This window comes from Colletotrichum paranaense (genome assembly GCF_030867605.1).
Source record: "Colletotrichum paranaense strain IMI 384185 chromosome Unknown Scaffold_22.1, whole genome shotgun sequence".
In the NCBI taxonomy this organism is placed as follows: Eukaryota; Fungi; Ascomycota; class Sordariomycetes; order Glomerellales; family Glomerellaceae; genus Colletotrichum; species Colletotrichum paranaense.
Window position 1 is genome coordinate 32,950 of NW_026848980.1, and position 24,276 is coordinate 57,225.

The window sequence follows — 24,276 nt, forward strand, 5'->3', positions numbered from 1 at the left end:
GAGTTCCCCTTCTTTTTTGCGTCAAATCCCCATCGCAGGTCTACAAGGGGTAGATAAACTTGAGATTCTGACGATCAGTCAGATCAAGATCTTCGTTGTGGACCTGGATGACTTCCTCGCCCGTGTCCAGAACTTCATGCTCCTCACGGCTTTCGTCGTTCTCCAAGATCAGCTGACGCCGACGATTCTCGCGGATCAGATACCATCGGATGATCAGGCACATTGCTGGAGAAATGAACCAGAAGGCAGTCATGAAGGCCCAGGGAAGTCGGTAGCGCGGCTTGTACTTGGGCTGCCAGAATCTGAGAAAGCGCATCAGTCAATGAACCAAGCATGGCGGCCGCGGAGAGGGCTTACTCAGGGGAGATCATGTTTGCGACTGCTGCGGCAACAACACATGTGGACATCACTGTTAGCTTCCCAGTGTAGCCGGTTGTTGCTGTCCCAGCCCAAGACAGACCGAGAAGATAAGAGGGCTTGAAGGTAGAAATCTGTGTGCCAACGACGAGAGCGATTTTGTTGGACCAGGGCGATGCCAGCTGGAAAGGTTCAGTACTAGAATGGCCTCGCGGCATAGGAAGCTCACCTCGATAATACCCCCAACAAAGCATGGTATGTAAGAGATCGCACACGTGTAGCCGGTGCCTAGTCGAGTTCCATAGAGCATAGCAGCTGAAACAAGGATAAGGAGTGAGCCGATGAGAGGCTTGGCAATGTTGAATAAAGCGCTTTCAGCGGCTGTAAATCCAAACCCGACAATGATCAGCGGCAGTTGCTGCGATGTGTTGTTCGGAAGTTCGTTGAAGAACATGTGAAAACTATCGCAACGTTAGACTGTTCAGAGATTTTAGAGGTACCGTTTTCGCGAGGAGACCAACATGAACAGCCAACTCTTGGGATCGGAGAAAGCCTCACGAACATGCGACCACTTCCAAGAAGAGTTTTTGATGCCAGATTGGGCTTCGCGAATGGCTGAGATGGTGTGTATCTTCTCTTCTGTTGAAAGCCACTTTGCTTCCACCGGAGAGTTGGGCAAGAAGAACACGAGAGGCACGCAGACGATGAACGTAAGAATGACACATATGATATGCAGCCATTTCCATGATGACAACCCACCAACAAGAGCGTGACTATCATCAAGGAGAATAAGCTTGTAGGCAACCATGGTAAGCAAGACGTTAGCCAAGCTTCCAGAAGCCCACCATAGAAGTTGGACCCATGGACTCTTCTTGGGAGGGAAGAATGCCTGGTGAAGGATTGTGGTACTTGGAACGATCTGGGACTCGGTCTGAACATTTTGTAAAGGTCAGAAGATAAAGTTCACATCGTGGAAAATTTATAGAAGCCCACATACCATGCCTAGGATGAATCTGAGGGCCATAAGCTCCTTGCCCGTCTTTGCAAGCGGGTGCATGCCGAGCAAGAAGGCCCAAAGTAGTAAGGAGCCGACGATGAATTGCTTTTGACCCGTCCGCTGGGATAACCAAGCACCAGGCCAGAGGGCGATGAGGTAGCCAGTATAGAACACCACAAAAAGATCGTTGTACTGCTTTTTGGTCATCTCGACATCCTTGAAAATGCCCATCGTACTGGCTTGCGACAGAGTCGACTTATCCAAATGGATGAGGAAGGCGATCCACCATGTCTGTCCTAGAAGAAACCAAAAGTTCTTTCGAACAAGTCGCTTCTCAGCCCCAGGTGACAGAATTCCAACCTTGTCTTTGTTGAGATTGTAGAAGACTGTTGTATCGTCGACTTCGCCTTTGGTGACGGCATGTTGCTGTCGTTGTCCCGCAGGCGTTCCTGGAGACGTCGCTTTTCCATTTACGATGGGTGTGTGATCAGGTGTGGAATGAGAGATAGGTTCGCTCTCAACGACCTTTTTCTCGAAATCTATTTCGCTCGACATTTTAAGGCTTCGATTTCGCAACCGCTCGAGTTAGATATGCTCGCAACAGAATGTGCTGTTAAGAGTCAAACAATTCAGATTCAGAAGCTTTCGGAAGAGGACTGAGTCTTGGACGGCTTAAATATCATCCTAGAAGCTCCAGGTCCTCATCGGTTCATCGATTATCAACCGATTGTCTTGGCGTTGACTCTTCTGATTTTCCGAGTCTGTATTTCCAGAGCATCAACCATAGAGGTGGCCTGGGACCAGGATGGGAATCGTCCCTGACCGGCTGGACTAACCCCGGTGAAATCCAGATGAGGCTTTTGATCCTAAACAGGCAAATGGCAAAAACAAGCAGCAGATGAAGACGACACCAATGAGCTGCTTTGGTAATGCGTGAGAAAGGCAAGGGGCGAAAGCGAGGACATCAAGGTTGCTCACAGCCCCTGCGTCTTGCGCAGATCTCTATGCAACCGACAAATTCACCCCTGTGAAGACGTAACATATCATACTTTCAGGTCGTAATACCCATGTCAGACTCTTGGCTCTCGGAGAACAAGCCTTCTTGGCAACCGGCCCGAAGCATTGTGGCCCTAGTTAGTGGGAACTGACACGTCTCATAGGAATGTAATGTCGGTCACTGATACCTGAGAAAGGATCGAGTAATACGGCTCATCGATCATTCGCTTTGTGAAATAAATTCCCAAACCCTTAGAAGTATGGCGTGCATCCTCAAGACCAACAGAATCCTTGATTTTTGTATTCAAGGATTGACAGTAATCAAATTAGTAGTTGGACTTCCGAGAATAGGCACAGTCGCATGCGATCCTAATGGCTAAGCCTCCTTTGATCCTCCAATATTTCTCGGACCCTCAGGGCCCTCCTCTAGGCCGTTGCCCCTGCGAATGTTGTCCCTCCAACGCCAGTGCTGCCTCATGAAGGAAGTGCTCTGATCACCATGTATCAAAATGTCGGCTGCGTGCTGTAAACATTGTCAGACGATACGCCAAGAAGAGTCGAAGCTTTTGCTACCCACCTCGCCAAGCACGGGAAGGAACTTGGCACCGTGTCCACTGCCTCCAGTCGCGACGAAGACAGATCCTTCGGAATAAGTAGGCACATGGTCGATCTGAAATGATCAGTAAGTGAAAAGGTTTAAAACAGGTAAGAGCTGACTCACAACGAAAGAGTTGTCCAATGAGTCGGTGTACCAGCATAGCTTAGTCGAATTGAAGTCCTTGTCGGCGAACTCCGGGAGGAAGATGGAGACGAACTTTCGAATGGCCTCCCTCGCAGGGTCTGGGACTATGCTGCAATCAGCGGGCGGGAGAGGCACGCTCCACTGGCCGTCCTGAGTGAAGCCCGCCTCTGAAGGCGCATGTTGGAAGTTGGTAAACTGGGGGTTGTCTTGTTAGCCTGATACGAGCGAACACGGCGACGCATAAGTACCTTGATGCCTCGGAACCCGATTTTGATGAGACCATCGGCAGTCCGAGGAAAGACGTAAACACTGCCGGTGTCTTTACCGCTCGGGTTGCGTGGTGCACTTTTCCAAGTGATGACCGGGAAGCGTTCAGGGGAGTACTTGTCCCACAATTCTGCGCTGTTCTTGTCCACCTTGAAGGTGACTACGCTTCCTGCAGACGACTCAAGGTGGTAGGACAAATCAGGCAATAGCTGCGTTGAGAAGGATCCAGCTGTTGGCTATTAGTCGCGCAACCTCGCAGATAGTGGTAAAGGAGAGTATGCATACCGCAAATGGCAACCACGTCCGCTTTATGAAGGACTCCGTCTTTGGTCTTGACCCCGACTGCCTTCTTCAGGTGTGATGGTGAGTCAACTTCTTCGATAATACTGTCAAAGGTACCTTTCCCGGGGCCAAAGTGAAACTCAACGCCCTGTTTGAGAGCCAACTTGTAGAAATAGGCACAGGCTTCGCTGCATTTTGTGAATCCTGCAGTTGAGTCCAGAACAGCTTCATAAGTCTGAGTAGGCAAGGCTTGTGGAATTTCGAAATCCAGAAGCTTTCCTTCCCATCCACGCTCAGCTGCTCGAGCTCGATCAGTTGGGTCGCTCTTGACGAATTGAGTATCTCTGAGGCCGTCTCGTTCAAAGTTGCTCAGTGTCTCACGCTCAAGTGGATCGAGTTCGGCGGTGGGCTGAACTCGGAGCATGCCACTCCCGCTAAAGAGCTCTGATTCATGATCTTCTTGGTGCCTCTTCTCGTTGATCTTCTCCCATGCAGCACGACTTTCAAATGCTAGACGCTGGTAATGAAGCTTGCTCCCGTAAGAAGCTCGAAACTGGAGACATTACATGAGCATAGCTTGGAATGTACACTCAATCTCCCCAAACTTACGATCTTGTTGTGATCTACCGAGGCAGCCTGCGTATTTCCATTCAAGTCGGGCTCATAGTGCGTCTCATCATAACAGTATCTGTCCAACACTGTTACGCGGTACGCTGAGAAATGAGGATTAGCTCGAGGGCCACATCCGGGTATGGTAGCAAGGCGCGCTTACCACGTTTGCTCAGAGCAACGGCCAAAGAGAGGCCAAAAATGCCAGCTGACAGAAATCAATCAATTGTTTGCAAATTCTCACTCTGTGTTCTGCACGTACCGCCCACGATGGCGACTGATTTGGGTTCAGACATGATGCTCTGCTTCTCGCTTGCTTTTCTTGTCAACCCAGAAGATGCGGAGCGCCGCGACGCTGTGAGAGGCGGGGAGCGATATACTTTAATGCTTCCGAAATCGCTGATCCATGCCTATCAAGGTGCGGAGATACCTAGTCGGTTGGAGCTGGCACGCCATTAAGAATCGGATGATTTGCCGCACGACGTAGGAACAGCTCCACAGCTCTCCGTCGCGGCCAAGAGAGCAAGCAGTTGAGATTATGTTACTTCAAAAGCAAACACTGTTCTCGTTGAGAAATATAACTTGTTCAAGATTATAAATGAGTCTAATTTACGAATTCTGGGAAACATGAAAGTAGACGAAATCCGGTTCCAATGCTAGCAAGCCCTTAACAGACGAGTTTGATCAGGAGAAATCAGTGAAGAACCATCTAATTTATCGGACTGCCGGCCTCCACTCGGAGCGGTCACTAAGTAACTCTCTGGGGGCCGCAGGCCACACCATTTGCAACCCTCAAAAAATGGAACTCATTTGCCTCGTTTGATCCATTTACCCATCCATTTTGCATTGGATTCTTTTGCTTCATTGACCAATGCCAACTCCAATAGTAGCTGTACTGAACCTCTTATAGAGGAGTGCAGAGACGAGCTGATCCAAGCATGAGTCGGAGCTGTGTGTTCACCAATAAAGATGGTGTTGTGTTCCGTTCGATGGTATGCCGGGATATATCGCCAACGAAGATAGTTCGGAATCTTCCTCCGACGCAGTCGCTAGCCTTGATGAGCTCCCAGTTGTGAACGCCAACACTATCCAGCATTAGGCCTATAGCCAGACCAGAAACACCGGCTCCAACGATGGCAATGGAGATATTGGTGTTCTTGGATGATTCGAAGCTTCCGTCAAGAGCTGCGACTTGACCAAACCAGGCGCCATTTGAGTCGGATTGATGAAACAGGTGCTGATCCGTAGATGCTCTTCTTAGCAATTGGTGCTGAGGTGCGGCTCGGCTCGAGACGTGATGACCGAGAGTTAACAAAAGATAGCTTTTAAGCCGGACAGAAACCATCATTACTGAACTTTCTGCGTCAGAGATACAGGTCGAGACCGAGAAGATTTGTCCAGCGAAGGAAAGGAAACGTTAATCAGGTCAAGATAGAACACATTATGCCCGGAGGCGTCACCTATTTACAATTCACTGCTGAGAAGACCATTCGCCGTTGCGTTTCTTGAGTAGTCTTACAATTATCCTTGAAGCACCCATCATCTTGATAGCTTTTGTTGCCAAATGAGTCTGGTGATCGCAGGCCTTAGTCCGAATAAAGTGAGCTCCTCAACTTGACTTGGCTGATTTGCAGCCTGCAGAATATATCGTGGTACTGTCGGAACCCTGATGTAAAATCTCTCTTTCCTGGAAGAGCTCTTGATCATTAACAAATTTGTGAGCTATGAGTTAAGACTTTGACAGCACTGCATACTTCTGGGAACGTGGCCACAGCTTGTTTCTTGCCGAATGAAATTTGCTCATAGGAGCCTACGATCCTGCGTTCGCTTGAATGAAGCGAGGCAAGAATTGTATGGTTGCAACATGCCCGAAGCTAATGCAAGTTACCCTTGTTCCATGTCTTCATCGCTCAACTTTGTATCTATCAAGGTACCACCTGACCTGGGCCGTCAAGGTTGCACCATGAATGTGACCGGTGTTGACCCGAAGAACCTCGTAAATACGCGTCGGCGAACATGGACCGCCTAATTGCCTGACATAAACCCCGCGCCAAGACAGCGTTGGGCGCTCGACGATGCTTCCTCATCTACCATCAGGAATGACGTCAGGAACAACCATCATCTTATGGGGCGGTTCAACTATAAAATTAAGTGTCGCAATTCTGTGTCTTGCTCGAATGATTCGATTATGCGCGTTCCCTGAACGCCAAAAGATATCTCTAGAGATACGTGCACTGCCGGGCTACTGACGCCGCGAGGATTTCCTTCAAATTGTATCTTAACAATAAGTTGGGCTTCCGACATCGTTATGCCTGTCGGACAGATAACGTAGTAGTCTCTCCCACGAGTCACACTGAACACTCACTCATTGCGGTCATATGTTAATCATTGACTGCTAATCCATCATAGAACTCAAATCTTGGAGATTTCGACATGGATCCAGAAGCAAGCTCAGCAGCTGCCTCGACTTGGCTTGAGTAACTATCAACATGTGATCTGCCATCATTTAGCGTCCAAAGCTTTCTCAGTCGCGATGCTACCGAAGATGAAGGCTTTCTTGACATAGCGGGCACGTTTATCATTAGTCAAATCGTCTACGCCGTAGGTGCAAAGCAATGTCACTCTTTCCTTCCCGGTTTTGTACGAATAACTCTCAGCCTTCTCAGGCTTTTCGGATCTCGTCGAACAGTACAGAAAATGGCGAGAACGTGGTTGTAAGGCAGATGAACAACAAAAAGGCCAATGACCTGATACCTCTGTCCGCCGAGCGTTTTGGACTACGTCAAAGACGACGGCCGGTACCTCGACAATTTACGACTTCAGATGGATGAATCATGATCAGATGCCTTTGTGCGCTGCAAGCATCCACACTACCACAACGACCATCGTACAATATCTGTATGACCCAGGTAGCCAGTCACCCGCAACACAGGCTAGAACTGCTTCTGGAAGTGCAAGAGGTTATTGAACAGCATGGAGATGTAATCAACAGACGTCCGGCTCCTAACTTGGAGAGACTGAGCAGCTTTGTCAAGGAAGCACAAAGGTCTTGCTTTCCTGATCTGAGTAAGTCGTCATCCTTCTCGAGGCCATCTCCTCGAACCGCAAGCCTAGCCTAATAAACACTTTCATCACAGCAACTTTCCACCACAACCCTTCTGCCTCAGTCAAACTCTCTAATGGGGTTTGCATCCCCAAAAGTGCAAGAAACGAAGTTGCTAGTGGCGCCATCAACGCGGATGTGGAACTCTCTGATATTCCCTCTGAGTTCGATGATTTACGATTCTACAAGGAGAGACAAGAATCGAACGAAGCTCGGTCAAAGTTCCAAGTCTCCAGTGAAAAGGAACTGAACTTTCCTGGGGTTACGATCGCGCTACCTACCCTAGAAGGTTCCTTGTCGATCTCTTGGACAAGACGGTCCCGGTGGAAGTCTTGAAGCGTCGATTACGACATCAGATGACAGAGGGTCAAGGTCAGTATGGGAATTTGTAATTTCAGGGCCACGTAGGAAACCATCCAACTCAACTCCCTTGGGCGAAAACATCAGCACAGGATAACCATCCTAATCAGCTGACGCGTAGCCTCGTCGGACATTGCCCAAGGAGGAGGACGTAGTCTTCATCCGATACAGGACTGCATGATCCGAAGAAACATCAAGGCATTGGAAGCAAAAGCCTGGTCGAGGCTGGTTGACTGAATTGGATCATGGACAATACTCTCTTGGTTTGATGTTTTCTCTTCACAACAAGTTGATCGCTAGTATGTTGATATCCTGAAGCAATAATTACCCAATCGCAAGGTATTTAGCAAGCTTGGCAAACATTGCCGCTGCAAATTTGGCCTTTATCCGCACATGATTGATACTACAAAGCCTAGTCAGCTCAACTGGAACGATTCGATGGAGGGCCTGATTGCGCACATAGTTCCAGGTCATTTCATTCCTCCCAGGGAAAGTGTAGCACTGCACAATGTTGTTCCCAGAACAGCCAAAGGCGTTCTTCAAGTCGCAGCCCTTGCCTTGGTTGGCACTGATTGGAATTGTGTCGCAAGCGCCAGATCTACACACTTGTCCTCTGTCCGCGCATGAGTCGACCTTGATTGAAGTCAGCTCCAATGGTTCTGGTGGATGAAGGTTTTAGAAACAAAAACTTACATAGTTCCAGGTCAGTCCACTTCTCCCCGGAAAAGTGTAGCACTTTACAATATTATTCCCCGAACAATCTATAGCATCTACTGTTCCGCAACCTTTGCCCTGATCAGCAGCAATTGCCGCCGAAGCGAAGAGTGGGAGCAAATAAAAGAAGCGCATTTTCAACGAATGTAAGAGAACAAGTGTCTCAGAAGGAGTGATCACAAAGAGATGACAAGCAAGCGGGACTTGGCTCTGGTGTCATTTAGGACATGCCAATGTATTTATCTTTCCGCCGCGAGTCCGGGAGGGCTACCGACGCACTGCGATGTCTCTGGTCGCAAGGTTTGATGGACTCGTATAATCAACCTCATGGTAGTTCGCCCCATTGTGGGCGTCGCAGGGAGATAGAGGGGGATATTTGAAGAGGGAAGTCACTTTGCTTAAAGCTGCCCAGGTCTACTGAGTCGGGGAAATGAAGACCATCGGTGCATGAAACCAGGTACTTTGTAGTAGGTTTTGATAGCCTTAGCACATCTTAGGGGATCGGGCAACCCGACATCCCATAACGAACCAGTGAGACCACTGTACTTGTTCCCCGCTATCCCTACATGCGATTTGGCACTGACAGAACCTTACTTGATTGCTCTTTAGGCTTGACTCAGCGCCAGATTCGAAATTAAATCCTGTTGAGTTAAAATCATAGAGGTCTTTTCCTTTTAACTCATCTTTAGCTGAGCACATGATTGAGTCCAGTCTGTGTTATAGTTTATTTGTCGCAGATTACATCGCTGAATACGAACAGCGCCGGGTATTAGTCTGCACACGTCTCATTATTACGAGTGTCAACTCGTGAGCAGCTTGGCAGCGAATTATAATAAGGGCAGCACGCATTCAAGAAATTCGCACGCCGCGACGAGTCCCGACAGTCCTAAACCAAGTCTTCATCGTACATTCAAGTCCGACTATAATGAAACACCATACAGATCTCAACGGCCTACGAGCTGCAGCGGCAGCTTTTCTATTTGTACAAGGTGCCAACGCTGGCAAGGTTTACTGTGCCGACGTACAAGAGAAAGTTGTAGCCGAAGCCAACTGCGACGGCCAAGCGACTCCCGGAACGTATTACATGTTCAACAGCCAAGAAGAACACGCCATCGGCTCGAAAGTCGACTTAAAGAACGCACAAGTATACGACAGCGCCGACGCTTTCGAAAAGCGGCACGAACTGTTCCCGGCCGATATCCCATTACAAGAATTCGAATCTGATGGCTTTGGAAAACGCGCGTGTCGAGTTGGCGGTGTTGGTGGAGGCTATCGCGGTGGTGTATTCGTGCCATACTACGGCGGTCGGGTAATTAGCGGTGGGGTTGGTGGTTGAAAATTGCAGGCGTCGTTGTCTGAAAATTGAGCAAAGAGTGAATGCCGCGAGCTTGGTGAGGCATGTATACTGTGTTTCTTAATTGTATTCTTGGCAGACACATCGGTTGCTACCTTATCAGTCCCATCCACGGTCTTCATCGTCTGGCTTGTGCCAGTATTCGGAAGCGTATTAGTGAACAGAATTCCAGGCTATCGCCTGTTCCTGTCTACAGACATTCACGGACTCCATGAGCCCAGCAAATGTTCAAAAATGGAGAACATCAGGTATTCGCTGATCACCATTGACAAAAGCAGTGCCCTCATCCAGCTCTCGCTAGGTAGGATTATCTAGATGGCACAGAGGTGGCCTTACTCGTTATGGAATTGTCAACCTGAAGTAGTAGGTTCCGCCCTACATCACATAACGCCATTTGCGTCGGGTCGATGGAAACCTCAACAGCTGAGCCTTTCACAGCATTTGCGCAAAGTTGTACTAAGCGCTCCAGCACAGTTTGTCTGGACCGAATGTCTCGGACATAGGCTCGTCGTATCCCCATAGCGTCGATCAGCTCAGCGGATGCAACCAAGCAAGGCTTGGCTGTCGGTGATTTTCATCAGCCATCGCCGAAAATAGTGGATACCGACACCGAGAATAATGGGTCTCTTCGCCGAAAACACAGAAACATGGCATGTAAGGCAACATGAATACAGGCCTTGAAGTTCTGAGATACGCATATAAAAACTACCTTTACCACTTGATTCTGCAGAGAGATTATCTGTTGCAAAATCATAAGCATCTACACATCAATTTCCCACTCTATTATTCAACTACTCCATCTCACCAATCCATCATCTTTGCAGATCACAATGGGTGTCCACGGCCGCTACACTACTGAGAAGGTTACCTACCCGTCTCATGGAGAGACTATCGCTGGTATTCTCTACAAGCCTCAAGGCATCACCAACCCGCCCGGAATCGTGGTCCTAGGCCCCTATTCGTTTGTCAAAGAGCAAGCTCCGTTGCAGTATGCCACACGACTGGCTGACGAAGGCTACGCGGCCTTGATCTTCGACCCACGCACTGTCGGAGAGAGCACCGGCCAGCCACGCCGCTTGGAAAACCCTGTGATGAAGAATGAAGACGTGGTCTCCGGTCTCGATTATCTCGCTGGTAGGGGCGACGTGGATGCAAAGAGACTATTCCTCGTAGGCGTCTGTCAGGGAGGCCCCGAGTGTCTTGATGTGGCGTCCTACGACGACCGCGTTGTCGCTGTTGCTTCCGTCACGGGATACTACCGCGACCGCGAAACGGATATCTGGATGATCTGCTCGGGGTGTGTCAATGTCGAGCCAGGTGTTGACGTAGGAGCTTTGAAGATGCCTACACCTGAGCAAGGAGAAGCCCTCTACGATGCGCGCATCAAACGAGCCAAAGAGGCCAAAGCCCTGTACGAAAAGACCGGGGAAGTCATCTACCAACCTCTCGTCGACCCCAAAGCTGCGGACCCGAACGTTGGCTCTCTTGCCGGGCTTCCAGGACCGATCGTATGGTCGTGGTATGGCCCCTGGACCTTGAAGGGTTTCGAGAATCGGTATGCGGTCATGAGCGATTTGGACCATTTTGGCTATTCCACGGTCGATGGTGTGTCCAAGCTCACTAAGCCAGCTTTGGTAATTCATGGTGATAATTGCATGAATGCCGCTGCAGCCAAGAGACATTATGAGTCGATCCCGACGAAGGAGAAGAAGCTGATTTGGGACGCTGATATCTCGCACTTCCAGCACTACGAGCAGCCGGATATTGTGGATAGGAACGTTGGTGAGATCGCGGCTTGGTTTGGACAGACAAAGGTGTAAATCAACGAGTCTAAGTCTTCAATAAAACTAACTCATCTTGATCTTGCCATCTGCAGTTGATGATGCAGGCAAAACCTTCAAATTGGTGACAAACTCGTGATACTTAATTCAAATGGTGAGAGTACGTATTAGCAACGTGTTCATTGTAAGCTTCTACTCACAATCCTGTGAACAATCAGCAAAGGCACCAAAAATAAGAGATTGCGTTGCCATGGGGCGTTGAACGGCAGCAGTAGGCGCCACTAATGTTACCGGAATTTCCCTTTCGCGCGGTATCCGAACTTTGTGGACGATGATAGTTGTTGTGATAAGCGCAAAACCAGCCGATCAGCCGATGGCAAATCCTTCCATCCGGGCAAAGCTGCCGACGTCCTATGCAAGCCGCTCGCCGTCTCCCTTAATTACCAATTACCGGAAGGGGGAACTGGCTTTAAGTTTGGCCGAGTGGCCTGTGCATGTGCGATTATGTAAACAGGGATCGGTCCTCATACAAATCCCCTCAGCGCCAGCGATGTGTCGATCAACCCCTCAACTCTCTTCATATGCTGAGCTAGGCTTTTCATGATGTATAGCTGGGGAGTTGATACTTCCAGCGCCCGACCATCGCACAGGCAGAAGCGTCTGGTGATCTCATGTTCAGAATGTCACAGACGCAAACAGAAAGTAAGCTTTTTGGTTGGCAGGTAGCTTACCTTGGTCTGATTAGCACCAGTGCGATCGACAGCATCCGTGTTTTCATTGCTCTCGACGAGGCAAGCCTGTATGGCCCTTTCCCCCACGAGCGTGTTGAACTACACTTACAAAATTTAGGGACTTTGCCGTTATGAGTATACCGAACAAAAATACGTGGGTGCTGAGAAATTGGCAACTCAACCCAGAACAGCCCCAGATCTGTCAACAAGTCCATCCCAGTCGTCATCCGACAACACGCCTGGTGGAGAGGAGACGTCCGTCACTGCTCATGAGCTATCCAAACGACTCGGTTACTCTGTCAATGTCACAGGGACCCTTGAGATTGTTTCCCAACTCGGGGCATTGAGCCATGACTCAGCCACCCGTGGTGGAAGGCCACGGAACCATGATGCGGCAGTTCACTACGTGAAACTCGTAAGGAAGATACCACAAAGGGAGCACATTAATATCCTTGTGGAATCGTTCTTCAACAATGTTGCATGGCAATACGATGTTATTGATTACTCAAGGTTCCGGGACGAGCTATCAAACTGGAATCACATCTCCTCCGCAACGTTGAATCTGGGCCCCGAGAACTTGTCTGTCAGCATCCGGGCCTTCCCTGCTTTACTCCTTCAGGTTCTTGCACTCGCATTGCAATTCCACCCTGATGAAAACGACGAAGCACTGCAGGGCCTCAAGTACGCACCTGATATCGACTTTGCCGACCTGGCGGCGGATTATAGCAGTGTGGGCCATCAAATCATGGTGATGCTCGGGAGTAAAGACATCTCTCTCAACAGAATTCGGGCTGGACTGATGGAGGCATTTTTCGAGAAGAGCAATGGCTCAGTTATCGAAGCCTGGCACACACTTGGAAGAACGATCCGAGACGCCCAAGAACTTGGCTTGCACACACGTAGTGTTTGGGAGACAAGTCCGCCTGCCGAACACGATATACAAATTCCGGTCTTCCCACTGGAGAAGAAATTGTGGTTTATGTTGCATCTCTGGGACGCGCACATGGCTGTTGTTCTCGGGAGGCCCATGACGACCAGATTGGACTCGAGCTGCGTGCCCAAGGTGACGAGCCTGACAGTTGCGCCGCATCCGTCAGATTTAGACGACGTAACGATATCCCCATTCGACTTCATGGTATGTGGCTATCATGCTGCTTACAGGTATCTACAGGATATTCACGATCTTGGGGTTGAGAACAAGGATGCGCAAGAGACCGTTCAGAAAATACACAACGCCGTGATCAGCAATATTTCCAAACTCCCGGCATGGGCAACCTCTGCAACTCCGGTACTCGACGGCAGATACCCTTGGCTCCCTGCGGCTCGCGAGACACTCATTACTGAGGTCAATTTTGTCCTGCTCGCACTGCATCGCCCTTTCATAACCACACTGTCTGCAAGTCGAGTAGAGGCACACACGGCCGCGCTGAAGATGCTTGCGTCACAAAGCAGGCTGTTCGAACACGCGGGGGCTTTACTTTATAGGGGATTCGCTCTTGTCTTCTCTATATTCGATGCCATGGTTCTAGTGGCAGCAACCTACATTCGAGCCCCGGATGATGCGCAACATCTTCTGGCAGAATCGGTGAACCGCTTGGAATGGGGCTTGGCAAGGCTAGATGCAATGAGGCCGCGGAATGCCATGGCAGGATTCGCTTATGATGTCGTACTGGCGCTCTTTCGAAAGATGATGAACGGATTCTCCTCCCCAGACCCTACTTCTCTGGGAAACAATGAGCCTGAAAGCCAGTTTAGAGCTGTGGAGGCGCTGCCTCGGGATCACACTGCACAAGTCGCCTCAAGTCTTGAGCAGAATTCAAACGACGCAATAATGCAACAATCACCATACGACTTCGTCTCCCAGGACCTGTTACTTGGAGAGATCTTTCCTGCTCAGTGGCAAGAGATAACCATTACTGAAGCTGAGAATTACGGGGAAGCATTTCCCGACAGTCTTTGGCAATTAATGGACGAGCTCACTTAGCGAACGCGACTCTCGAGTGCATACCAAGCTTTTGGCTATTAAATATCAGATAGCTGGCGAGCTTGGTTGAAAACTTGGCAGCCTAGGTCTGGATGAGCAGCATAGCCCAAGTCAACAAAGAAAATGGCACATTAGATTCATGGGCCTATTTTTATTACGACTCGATGGAAAACCAATCATCGACATTTGAAGTAAGCTTTTATCCCATCGACTGCGAGATAACGTCAGTAAATGAGTGCTTACTTCTCGTGAGGGGAAGTAGCAAATCGTATATTTTTCCATGATTATCCGTCTAGAACCCGTCTCAATTCCGCCCGGTGCAACCAACCAAGATGCTCCCCGTTGGAGAAAACTGGAGGTGCATGTACTGGCGTTATCTCGCAGTCGATAGGATAAATAAGTGTAAAGACGATGTAGGCATATTGTATCAACTATCTAAAGAATAGGGTTGTAGTCTATAAGTACAAAAGAGAAAATAGGGTTATGTACTAAGATAAGAAGATACTCGTCTGAATGCAGGGTATTGATACAGGATATTGATGAGGTTCCAATTAGTTACAATGAATAGTAGAATAGGATTAAAGATCAAAGATCATATCCATCTTTGCAGCTCCCCGTAACCTGCATGTGCCGTGATTTACGCGAACCGTTTTGTATGGCCCTTGTAGAATTTAATCTCCAAAGTTCCAGCAAACTCAGAAGGACTTTTAAGCAGGAAGCTTGAAGCCGGTCTTGCGGAGGTTCTGGAAGACATGCTCGGGATCGTACTCCTCTGAGACTGACTTGAGGAAATCAATGGTCTCCTGGCCATGGGTCGAGAGCGGGTCTTGGTCCTTCCATGCGTAGTTGAGGTACTTCCATTCCTTGTACGCCTCAATCTCCTTGGCGTACTCATCGATGGCGGCACGGAACTCGAGGGCAAAAGGAAGGATCAACTTCTGGTTCGCAGGGGTATCGACAGTCAAGGCAATGAGCCACATGATGGTAGGGCCATCCGCAACAACACTCTCCAGGCCGAGTGAGTTTCCGCCGTTATCGAGGCCGTGCTTGACGATGGATTGGGTGACGGGCTGGAACTGGACAAGGACGTTGAAGTCGGACTCGGGCGCGGCTTCCTTCATCTTGGCTGAATATTCTTTCAGCTTGGTGTCGATGAAGTCCATGATACGGAAATCATTGGTAGTCTGGCCAACCATCCAATTTGCGCTGTTACATAGTGTCAGAACCGCCTCGTGGGTCTTGCTACGAAGAACAACTTACTACAGGCCCAAGGGAGTGGGACCAGTGAACTCCGGAACGAGCTCGGCCACAGTACCAACACGGACAGTGCTGGAGATGTTGGGGATCGCGTAGTAGTCGTCGAAAGCAGGCGCGTCCATGTTGGCTTGGACGTTGGTCAGGATAGATCGCAAGCTGAAGCCGGTCTTATCGTAGTATAGAGCGACAATGTTTTGGCTATAGGGGTCATTGTCCATGTTGTTGGCAAATTTTAGGTAGGCGTTGAAGACGTTGTCTCTCTCTGTGAGGTTGTAGCTCACGAAGCCACCTGACATTTGTGTCGAGTCAACAGTGCCTACAGGGGATGTATTAGTGAGGAACACCATATTATAGCATGAACAACTTACGAGCATCGATTCTAGTGACGAAACCAAAGTTTCCTGAACCTCCCTTAAGGGCCTTCCAGAGATCTGCGTTCTCATTTGCATTGGCGTTCACAACGGAACCATCCCCAAGTACAACCTCAAAATTGGTAACCGAGTCGCAAGCAAAGCCATGAGAGTTGGTGTGGAAGGAGTACTAAGATCTTGAGTATTAGTAAAACTTCGAGATATCTGAGACGGCGACGGTTTATGAGACGCCAAACTGGGTTCACTTACACCGCCACCCGTTGTGAAACCGCCAACACCGACAACTGACGCTCTTCCACCAACAGCAGCAACGCCATAGGGATCAAGGGTAGAGAAGACCCTTTCCCAGTCTGAGCCAGGCTGGATTGAAGCAATCTTTGTTCCTTCATCGTATGTCGTGGTGTTCATGTAACCTGGAGAAAAGCGTTTGTCAACACATGATGCGTCCCATGTCATGGATTATCAGCTGGAATGCTTACCAAAGTCGATGGTGACACCCTTCTTGACACCATTGGATCCAGTGAAAGCCGAGTGAGCACCACTGCGGATGCCAAAAGGACATTGGTTTCTATTCAAGATCTTTGCGATCTTTGTCACGTCCGAGGTGCTCTCGGGCAACACCATGCACCAAGGAGCTTGAGCAGCATTGGCAGAGTAGTATGTCTCTAACCGCGCATCGTAGAATGAGTTGTCCTTTGAGTAGACCTTGCCTTGAAGGTCTTGATCTTGGGCAAGAGCAGAGCACTGTATGGGGCCAAAGTTAGAAATGATCGCCAGTGGGAGTGGATGAGAGGGGGGAAGGGAGGGTGACGTACACACACGCAGTGAGGACTGCGACCCCTTGCTGAGACAGTCGAGGTAGCCAAGGCCAAGATCGACAAACCCGTTGAGAACCTCATGATTACCAGAGTTTGTTTGACTCTGTGTGTGTGAGTGTGTGTCTGCGCACGAGCTCCCGTCGTCGTTGCGTGGGGGTGATCTGATGGGAGGATCGGGGTTGTTGACTGGACGGCAGCAAGACCAGGTGAGAGGATGAGAAAGACTAGAAACTCTCGAGGTGTTCTAGCGAATATCTATTGCCGTTGCATTCTGAATGAGCGATCAAATCTCCAGTGCCTTCCGAGTCCGCAGTTTTAAGTTCAGACCGACCTCGCCTCCACCGCGAGCTAGTGCCCTCGTTGAAAGACCAGCATGAGTCGATGTAATTTGATCTAATGCAACTAGCGGGCATGTTCAATCCCGCAAGCCGCCGTCCACACAGGGACCGATGAATACCCGCATGAATCCGGTAGGTCAAGTGGAAAGTTGCAAAGAAAAAGAGGAGTAATCTTCAGCTTGTTAATGGGGCCGAAGGATCATGTTTGCTGCTTCTCGGAGCTTCAATCCTCGTTTGGGTCATGTATTGCCTTTGCAATCGGTCAGCACCCGGCCAAGTTGTGGCAAGACGTGTTGGAATCAGGTTACATTAGCCACCAGAACGCAATCAGGCGGAAGATCTAGAGCCAGCAACTTCATTCTCGTCACGACTGTGTCTGGGGGGCGGAGAGCTGACCTGCAAAGCGTTGTTCCGCCCCCATTTCTGCAATATGTCCAACATGCAGTGCGACCTTTTCCGGTATGATTTCCACGAGGTTTCGGAACCAGAGCTGCTAGGCAATAAGTGCTGACAAAATTCAGACGTTCCGACTTGGCAGTCTGGTCTTCCCTGTCTCGGAGAGCAGGGAATAGGGCTGTAGACAATACAACGCCGGTGAACTTGGCTCGATCCCATCTCGTGCCCGCCTCCCCATTGCATACCAAGTTGATCGACAACAATACTCGCCTCCCGCTATCAACCACAAAACCACTTTTATCGAAGCAAACAATGACATGCTGCTCTGCTGCTCTGCCGCTCAGCCGCGGGATATCTTGGATTCTACGAAGGATTCCCACAAACATTGTTTGCTTCGCCAAGAGCCAAAGTTGCATCCGGTGGGCCTCGCTTCCTGAACGACCTCGAACATGTTGTTGGTCGATGAGGGATAATCCTCTGCCGCGACATCAATTCCAACAAGCTCATCTCCGAATCTTTGAACAGCCGCCTCCTTATTCTCCCTTTTCAAATTGTGGAAGGCGAGTCATGCTAGTGAAGCTTGGGCAGATTTACTTGCCCTATCCATGGCAAACGCGGGAACCGCTGGTGGTTTTTATAGGCCAAAAATGGGCATGCAAAGTATATTATAACGATCGCCTCCGAGGAAGCAGAAGCTCTGCTCCGTGACTCCCCTCTCAAAGAAAGGAGGATAATGTTGCCCGTATGACGGAGGTCCTTCTAATCCATTCCGCCTTTTCATGGATACGCCTCCAGGATATTAGATCCATACGTGTATCAGCAAGGAGTGGGTTATTCCTGTGCCGCACCATGGGTTCCATTCAGGTACGTGTGTTGGGGTCGTTGTCTTATTCTGTCAGCTTTGACCAAGATCTGACGGAAAGGGCGGAGAATCTGAGGGCTTGGTCGCGGATTACTCTGTACCGCAGCAAAGCTCTCGAGTCTTCACCAACCCTGATCCCAAGCACATTGACGGGTGGCTGCGAGAGCGAGGGTAACTGGTAGCCGGGACCCAATGGGCATGACGTTTCTCTATCTTGGAGATTGGAGCCATCGGTCCTTTTGTCAGGGCTGTCCCAACCCCTTGTCGACCCCAGTTTCGGCGGCCCGCTTTGTGACTGGTCATTCTCCTCTTCTGCCATACCTTACACCAGCCCAACTACCGGGGCTGGACCAGCAATCCCAGTCCATAGAGACAACTTCCAACACTCTCCAACAACGGAACCTTATTATGAGTTCGGACCAAACTTCTCGATCGGGGCGTCGATCGTACAGCAAACACTGTGCCTTTTATTAGTTTTGGAAGGGCAGCGATCCCACGAATGAGAAGCTGCTCGGTTGCGCAACAATCAGGTCAAGATCTCGAGCAATAAGCACAGCGAGTATAGTTTTAACAGGAAATCGAGTGCACTACACCAAAGAAAGCCTATCCTGGCGCTGAAGCATAGACCTCATAAGTATTTGACCGTTGAGATGGATACCAATTACATGAGTCGCGCCAGATCACACTTATCGAGACTCCAGGAGTTCTCAAAGGGACCTTGAGTGATCCATGCTCCCTCCACGGCACCGTCCAGAGTTCATCCCGTTAAAAGAGAAGATGTGGGAGAAAGTGCTTGAAGCATGCAATTTCGTCGAAGGGGGAGGCCCGAATTTTCTACGTTGGACCCTGGTCCTTTACACCCTCGGTACACCCGAATGTGGTCACGGACTATGGCAGGTGAATTCCGTCAGAACTCAGTACGATAACATGTATATACGCTAGATCGGGTGCTGCTCTTTTTTTCCCCCATTAGACCCAAGCTTTCGGTTGCTTGCGAATCTGAACCATTCTACTGGCAACATGTCTGAAGTCTCTGTGATCCCAGCCCCGCCGGGCGTCACGGTCGACTTTGACCACCCGAGGCAGCAAAAGGTGCTGGAGCATTACTTGCTCTTTGGTGTTGGTGGTACTATTGCCTTCATTGCCCTGTGCCAAAGATTTTACACCAAAATATTCCTTTCAAAAGGCCTGCAAGTTGACGATGGTGAGTTTACCTTGGTTGATCGACCTAGTATTTCGCCAAAAAACTGACTATTGAAAGCTTTCATGTTTCTGGGATGGGTAAGTTCGGCTCGACGGTCCACTGATCGCTGTTCAGCTCCTTGGCTACCAGATCATTGTCTAACCTTCCTTCACTTAGGGTGCCTCCGTAGTCACTCAAGCAATGCTTGTTGGTATGTCTGGCCCATCTTGCATGCTGTAGGTCACTTGAAGCTGACCAGAGCTCTGCAGCTTCTATTGCTGAAGGTGGCATGTGCGCTCATGCCTGGGAGATGCCAATGTCAAGATTCGTGCGCTATTCCATCGTGAGTCTATCACAAAAGCCCCCAATTGCCATAGGATGCTGACATGGTACAGACAACCTACGTAACAGCGCCCGTCTTCATGCTGTGCAATGGCTTTACAAAATTGTCTCTATTGACATTTTATCTTCATCTTTCACCCCAGAAGTGGTTTAGAGTAGCAGTATGGACGGGTATTGCTGTGGTTTCGCTGTATACAGCATGCATCACTATCCTGATGCTGTTCCACTGCAATCCCGTCAGGAAAGCTTTTGACTTCACCATCACCGGCGGAAAGTGCCTCGACGTTGGCATTCTGTACATGGCTACGGCTGTGTCTAATATCATCACCGATGTCATGCTGTTCATTCTTCCGATGCCTATGATCTTCAGTCTTCGCATGAAGATGGCATCGAAGATCGGCGCCGTTATAATCTTTGCCATTGGATCAATGTAGGCGGCACTTATCCCTCAAAGCTCAATCAAGTGTTTCCCACTGACTTCATGGAAAGGACCGTGGCGACTTCCATCGTTAGATTGACCTACCTACCCCCACTACTCGTCAGTGTAGATCCGTCATGGGATGCTGCCCCTGCGAATATCTGGACGTAAGTGCTCCTGATCACTGCTTTCTTTGCCTCTCTATTGTCCTAACCCCTGCTCTTGATAGTTTCGTTGAAGCCAACCTCTTTGTGATTTGCGGCTCGATGCCCACCCTACGAAAGTTCTTCAAGCATTTCGCGCCAAAGCTCATGGGCTCCTCCACGAACCCATCATCTTACGCAGTCGGCGGTTATCGAATGTCATACGCGCATCAAAGATCAACGAATGCCATGAAAAGCCGTCAAAGAAAACAATACGAACAGTTTCCGGACGAGAACGAAATGCATACCTTCCACTCCGATCGCAAGAGAATGAACGAAGAAGACCCCGGCTTCTCATCCGTAGTAGTTGCCGGTGGGAGGGAGAGCGCCGACGATATGAGCGACAAGGCGATTCTACAGACCAAAACCGTCACGATACAGCGTGATTGAGGGGCACATATTCGTAATGTCTAATGATTTGGGCCGGGGTTTAGAGGACACAAAATTCGCATCGGACTGGAGTTTGGGCGGGGTTGTACTGGGGAATTTGTTTTGAGCGACGTTGTCGTATGATAAAGCCAGGAGTGCACACACAGTGTAAGAGATAATGCATCAAATTATATTGTACAACCGCTGCGGCTTGCCCTCATTGTGAACCTAGACCAAGAGTAAGCATCTGTTACTACAGAATTCCTACAGAACTCATATACTTTGGCGACACTAGAAGCAATACAATCGCGCTGTCTCAACTACCGTAGCCGGGCTAAACTGCAACAAATCCGAAGCGCTAGTGAGCTGTGTTCCGAACTGCCCTGTAAAGTTCCCGTTTGACGTCTTGACTCCGTTTCTGTCGGCCTCGATTATAGGTCTAAGTTCAGGATTTGTGACTCGATCGTACGACAGCTCTGTAAATCACCTGCACGAGCCTTGTCGCCATGGTCCTGAAGATTGAAGTATCCGTACAAGCGTTTCCCGTATCTCGTATGCCGGAAGTGGCGGACGGCAAATATTTTCCCGTCAGCAATTAGGTGGGATAGGGGTTGATAAAGTACTCACTTTCTAGGTCATTCCGGCTAAAGCCGAGAGGATTCAGGACACTGCTCTTCCAGACGCCCTCTGAGAGTTTGATAAAAACTTCCAAACTCTAACAGAAAGACTGGGACTTCCATCAATCTGGGTTCTGACTAGATTACAGCGGCTGTTTTCGCGGGCATCGTTGACATGGAGCCCCTTGTCTGCAGATTACGGTGGTGATGGTTCGGTATCAGCCGAGCAAATCTCTTGGCGAGTCGTGACTCCCTTTCCCCGTTATTGGCTTCGAGTGGGGCAGGGCCGACGGCGGGTCTAAGCCGAGGATGTTCAAGGTTCTATGTACTGTAGCAGCAGCGCATTACCTAAGGCTTCCTCAGCCACAGTGGCTCAGGCTAGTCTACTATGGTCTAATGGGTACGCCGTCAATGACAGGTTCTTTGGAAGTACGGAGTAAGAATTGTGTCTCTATTAACTTACCTCTCCTCTCTTTAGGTCTTCAAGTTATAACTTGGAGTCGTTGTGTTAGCATTCAGACGGTAAAATTCATCATGGTGGGATATGCATGCCCAGAACATTGAGTATTTGCATCAGCATTTATGTACCGTTCCGTTGGCGCGAATGTCAACAAAGTCATTGTGCTGCTATATTTTTCAAACCATCTTTTTCCTAGACTTTCCACGAAGCGACAATTTTGAATCATTGGAAGACCTGATTATCGAAATTTCTTGGTGGTATATCGAGCTGAAAATCATCATGTGTCTTTGCAGGTGCGTTTGATGAATTACCTCAGCTTACAATTCGGCCTGTTCAATGTATTGTTTTCCGGAGTCCGCCCTGCTGTGCAAGCCATCAACGGCGAACTGCATCCCCAGTAACCACAGAACAAACACAAAGGATAAGTGCTCAGAAATCAGAACTGGAAAACAAGGCACTGGTCTGGATGATGTGTTCCTGAAGGGGGCTTATAAATCTATGAGCGTGCAGCCGGTCGGTTACGGACACCAATTTGCAGATTCCTCCGAGTGATTGCACCTCCACAGTCAGCTCACACCTCCAGTGAGCTGCTGCATCTCTAAACAACCGCAAAAAACGCGATACTAACCGGCCACAAATGCTATGAGTTATTAAGCCTCGACAGAGGTCAGGAGTTCTGGAGTAGGAGTCTAGAAGCGATCGCGATTGATTATGAAGCAAAGTGACGCTTCAGCACTTGCAATGAGCTCCTATGCTTTGACAAACTCGTGCCGTCGGCTGGGTTGTACTTTTTCTTTCTGGCTTCTCTCTTGGTTTTGAGATAATAGACGTCAAGTCGCCATGTTTCGAACATCGTGTCTCCTTGTCATACAGTGATCCATCCTTCACAGTTACGTTCCTCACAAGCAAAGAATCTTCAATTTCTCTTTGATACATACTTCGTCAAATTCAAGGCTTACCAACTCACAATGTCGATCAAACTTTGGGGCTCCGTGACATCTTCCTTCCTGTGTCCACAGCGTGCTGATTACTCTCAATGAACTTGGGCGCGAGTACGATTTGACTTAAGTTAACCTCATGAAGGGAGAACAAAAGGTTCGTAGCTGTGGCCTGCTTCAAGTTCATTCACACATCTCCATCCATGAAGCTCTGACAATCTGTATCAGAATTCCGCATACGTCAAGGAACGACACCCCTTTGGTCGCATACCTGTCATCCAAGATGGAGATTTTCAACTCTTTGAATCCCGAGCCATTTTCCGCTACCTCGTCACCGAGTTTGGCGGTCCCATTAGCTCTCTTGATGCCGTCATGAGCGGTGATCCAGTCACGGTTGGGAACTTTGAGAAGGCTCTCAGTATTGACTACTCCTACTTTGACCCATCCGTCAGGACGTTGTGCAACGAGAAGATGTGGAAGGAGTAAGGCCAAACTGCTCGACTCTTGAGTAGTAATTCTTTACTGACAACGCGGCCTACCTAAGCCCAGCTGAGCCGGCGTATCCTTTTCAAGTGGAAAAAGCAACTGAAATGTTCAAAACTGCACTTGACTATTACGAAGACTTCCTGGGCTCCAACGCTTACCTAGCTGGGAATGTAAGATCAAATGCACCTCTTGCTATCCGGGCTACATTGCTAGGCTCGAGGCTTCCTCTAACCGTGCGATAGAACTTTAGCCTTGCTGACATACATATCTTCACCTGGATGCCTTATATCCACTTGCTAGGCTTGTACGAAGAAGTTACCGCGAGACCACATGTTGAAGATTTGTGGAAGCCTGTTTCGGGCCGCTCGGCCTGGAAATCTGCTGTGAAGGATATGCCGTAGTAGAAAGCCTGTTCTAAAGTGGCTGGGTAATTTGTGCAACGATTTCTGTCAGGTATTGAGGTGAGGAAAACTTCTTGTCTGAGATATCTAGGGAGTCGCGAAATACCTGGGGGGGGGGGGGTAGGCGGTCTTACCGGGCAGAATCAACTAAGCGCCAAGCGATGATTTATAGTTGCATATCTATCCGGTAAGTTTTCATGCGAACAAGCTAAGCACCAAGGGCTATCGTGAGGTTGTTTGATATACTCGGCTTCTAAGTCAGGCATCTTTAGCCTTCTGGAACACGTCATGGAATTGAATGAGACTGGTGTTCGGCACACGGATAGAAGTCCGAGAGTGCTTGACTGGCGCAGTGTTCAGGTTGGCGGTGACTTTTGACCCATGTTTGTTCATTCCCAATAAGGCAACCAGAAGCGTCGCAGCAGTCACCAGCTTCAAGCGCAAGCTTGGAGTACCACAAATACTTCCCCTCACAGAAAGCTCACTAGGTCAGTATCTTGAAGTTGTTTAATCTTCCGACCTTCGTTTTTGTTGGTATTG

The 24,276-nt window shown here is 49.2% G+C and overlaps 12 protein-coding genes across 12 annotated transcripts; 7 read left to right on the forward strand and 5 right to left on the reverse strand.

Annotated features, from left to right (window-relative positions):
• Positions 1-40: 40 nt before the first annotated feature.
• CPAR01_15910 (uncharacterized protein) lies at positions 41-1,909 on the reverse strand (the record flags this gene model as incomplete). Its single annotated transcript, XM_060500155.1, has 5 exons — positions 41-302; positions 358-539; positions 587-818; positions 879-1,288; positions 1,355-1,909. 5 exons carry the CDS (start codon positions 1,907-1,909, stop codon positions 41-43), a joined length of 1,641 nt encoding a protein of 546 aa, XP_060340972.1.
• An 817-nt stretch (positions 1,910-2,726) lies between these two features.
• Positions 2,727-4,546, reverse strand: CPAR01_15911 (FAD dependent oxidoreductase; the record flags this gene model as incomplete). The annotated part of the gene is made up of 8 exons (XM_060500156.1): positions 2,727-2,873; positions 2,928-3,020; positions 3,072-3,287; positions 3,341-3,588; positions 3,645-4,194; positions 4,251-4,354; positions 4,414-4,458; positions 4,513-4,546. 8 exons carry the CDS (start codon positions 4,544-4,546, stop codon positions 2,727-2,729), a joined length of 1,437 nt encoding a protein of 478 aa, XP_060340973.1.
• A 608-nt stretch (positions 4,547-5,154) lies between these two features.
• Positions 5,155-5,595, reverse strand: CPAR01_15912 (L-amino-acid oxidase; the record flags this gene model as incomplete). Its single annotated transcript, XM_060500157.1, has 1 exon — positions 5,155-5,595. The coding sequence occupies one exon, from the start codon at positions 5,593-5,595 to the stop codon at positions 5,155-5,157; it is 441 nt and encodes a 146-aa protein (XP_060340974.1).
• Positions 5,596-7,084: 1,489 nt separating this feature from the next.
• Positions 7,085-7,810, forward strand: CPAR01_15913 (uncharacterized protein; the record flags this gene model as incomplete). The annotated part of the gene is made up of 4 exons (XM_060500158.1): positions 7,085-7,159; positions 7,223-7,316; positions 7,388-7,547; positions 7,663-7,810. 4 exons carry the CDS (start codon positions 7,085-7,087, stop codon positions 7,808-7,810), a joined length of 477 nt encoding a protein of 158 aa, XP_060340975.1.
• Positions 7,811-8,056: 246 nt separating this feature from the next.
• Positions 8,057-8,562, reverse strand: CPAR01_15914 (uncharacterized protein; the record flags this gene model as incomplete). The annotated part of the gene is made up of 3 exons (XM_060500159.1): positions 8,057-8,116; positions 8,173-8,346; positions 8,407-8,562. The coding sequence occupies 3 exons, from the start codon at positions 8,560-8,562 to the stop codon at positions 8,057-8,059; spliced, it is 390 nt and encodes a 129-aa protein (XP_060340976.1).
• Positions 8,563-9,352: 790 nt separating this feature from the next.
• On the forward strand, positions 9,353-9,763 carry CPAR01_15915 (uncharacterized protein; the record flags this gene model as incomplete). Its single annotated transcript, XM_060500160.1, has 1 exon — positions 9,353-9,763. The coding sequence occupies one exon, from the start codon at positions 9,353-9,355 to the stop codon at positions 9,761-9,763; it is 411 nt and encodes a 136-aa protein (XP_060340977.1).
• An 848-nt stretch (positions 9,764-10,611) lies between these two features.
• CPAR01_15916 (uncharacterized protein) lies at positions 10,612-11,601 on the forward strand (the record flags this gene model as incomplete). Its single annotated transcript, XM_060500161.1, has 1 exon — positions 10,612-11,601. The coding sequence occupies one exon, from the start codon at positions 10,612-10,614 to the stop codon at positions 11,599-11,601; it is 990 nt and encodes a 329-aa protein (XP_060340978.1).
• Positions 11,602-12,242: 641 nt separating this feature from the next.
• On the forward strand, positions 12,243-14,277 carry CPAR01_15917 (uncharacterized protein; the record flags this gene model as incomplete). Its single annotated transcript, XM_060500162.1, has 3 exons — positions 12,243-12,361; positions 12,412-12,428; positions 12,485-14,277. 3 exons carry the CDS (start codon positions 12,243-12,245, stop codon positions 14,275-14,277), a joined length of 1,929 nt encoding a protein of 642 aa, XP_060340979.1.
• A 707-nt stretch (positions 14,278-14,984) lies between these two features.
• Positions 14,985-16,804, reverse strand: CPAR01_15918 (FAD binding domain-containing protein; the record flags this gene model as incomplete). The annotated part of the gene is made up of 6 exons (XM_060500163.1): positions 14,985-15,483; positions 15,538-15,850; positions 15,903-16,074; positions 16,155-16,318; positions 16,385-16,649; positions 16,721-16,804. 6 exons carry the CDS (start codon positions 16,802-16,804, stop codon positions 14,985-14,987), a joined length of 1,497 nt encoding a protein of 498 aa, XP_060340980.1.
• Positions 16,805-19,339: 2,535 nt separating this feature from the next.
• On the forward strand, positions 19,340-20,855 carry CPAR01_15919 (uncharacterized protein; the record flags this gene model as incomplete). Its single annotated transcript, XM_060500164.1, has 7 exons — positions 19,340-19,523; positions 19,581-19,600; positions 19,680-19,713; positions 19,772-19,845; positions 19,898-20,274; positions 20,334-20,429; positions 20,492-20,855. The coding sequence occupies 7 exons, from the start codon at positions 19,340-19,342 to the stop codon at positions 20,853-20,855; spliced, it is 1,149 nt and encodes a 382-aa protein (XP_060340981.1).
• Positions 20,856-22,988: 2,133 nt separating this feature from the next.
• On the forward strand, positions 22,989-23,335 carry CPAR01_15920 (uncharacterized protein; the record flags this gene model as incomplete). Its single annotated transcript, XM_060500165.1, has 2 exons — positions 22,989-23,006; positions 23,078-23,335. 2 exons carry the CDS (start codon positions 22,989-22,991, stop codon positions 23,333-23,335), a joined length of 276 nt encoding a protein of 91 aa, XP_060340982.1.
• Positions 23,336-23,439: 104 nt separating this feature from the next.
• Positions 23,440-23,736, forward strand: CPAR01_15921 (uncharacterized protein; the record flags this gene model as incomplete). The annotated part of the gene is made up of 2 exons (XM_060500166.1): positions 23,440-23,505; positions 23,578-23,736. 2 exons carry the CDS (start codon positions 23,440-23,442, stop codon positions 23,734-23,736), a joined length of 225 nt encoding a protein of 74 aa, XP_060340983.1.
• Positions 23,737-24,276: the final 540 nt, after the last annotated feature.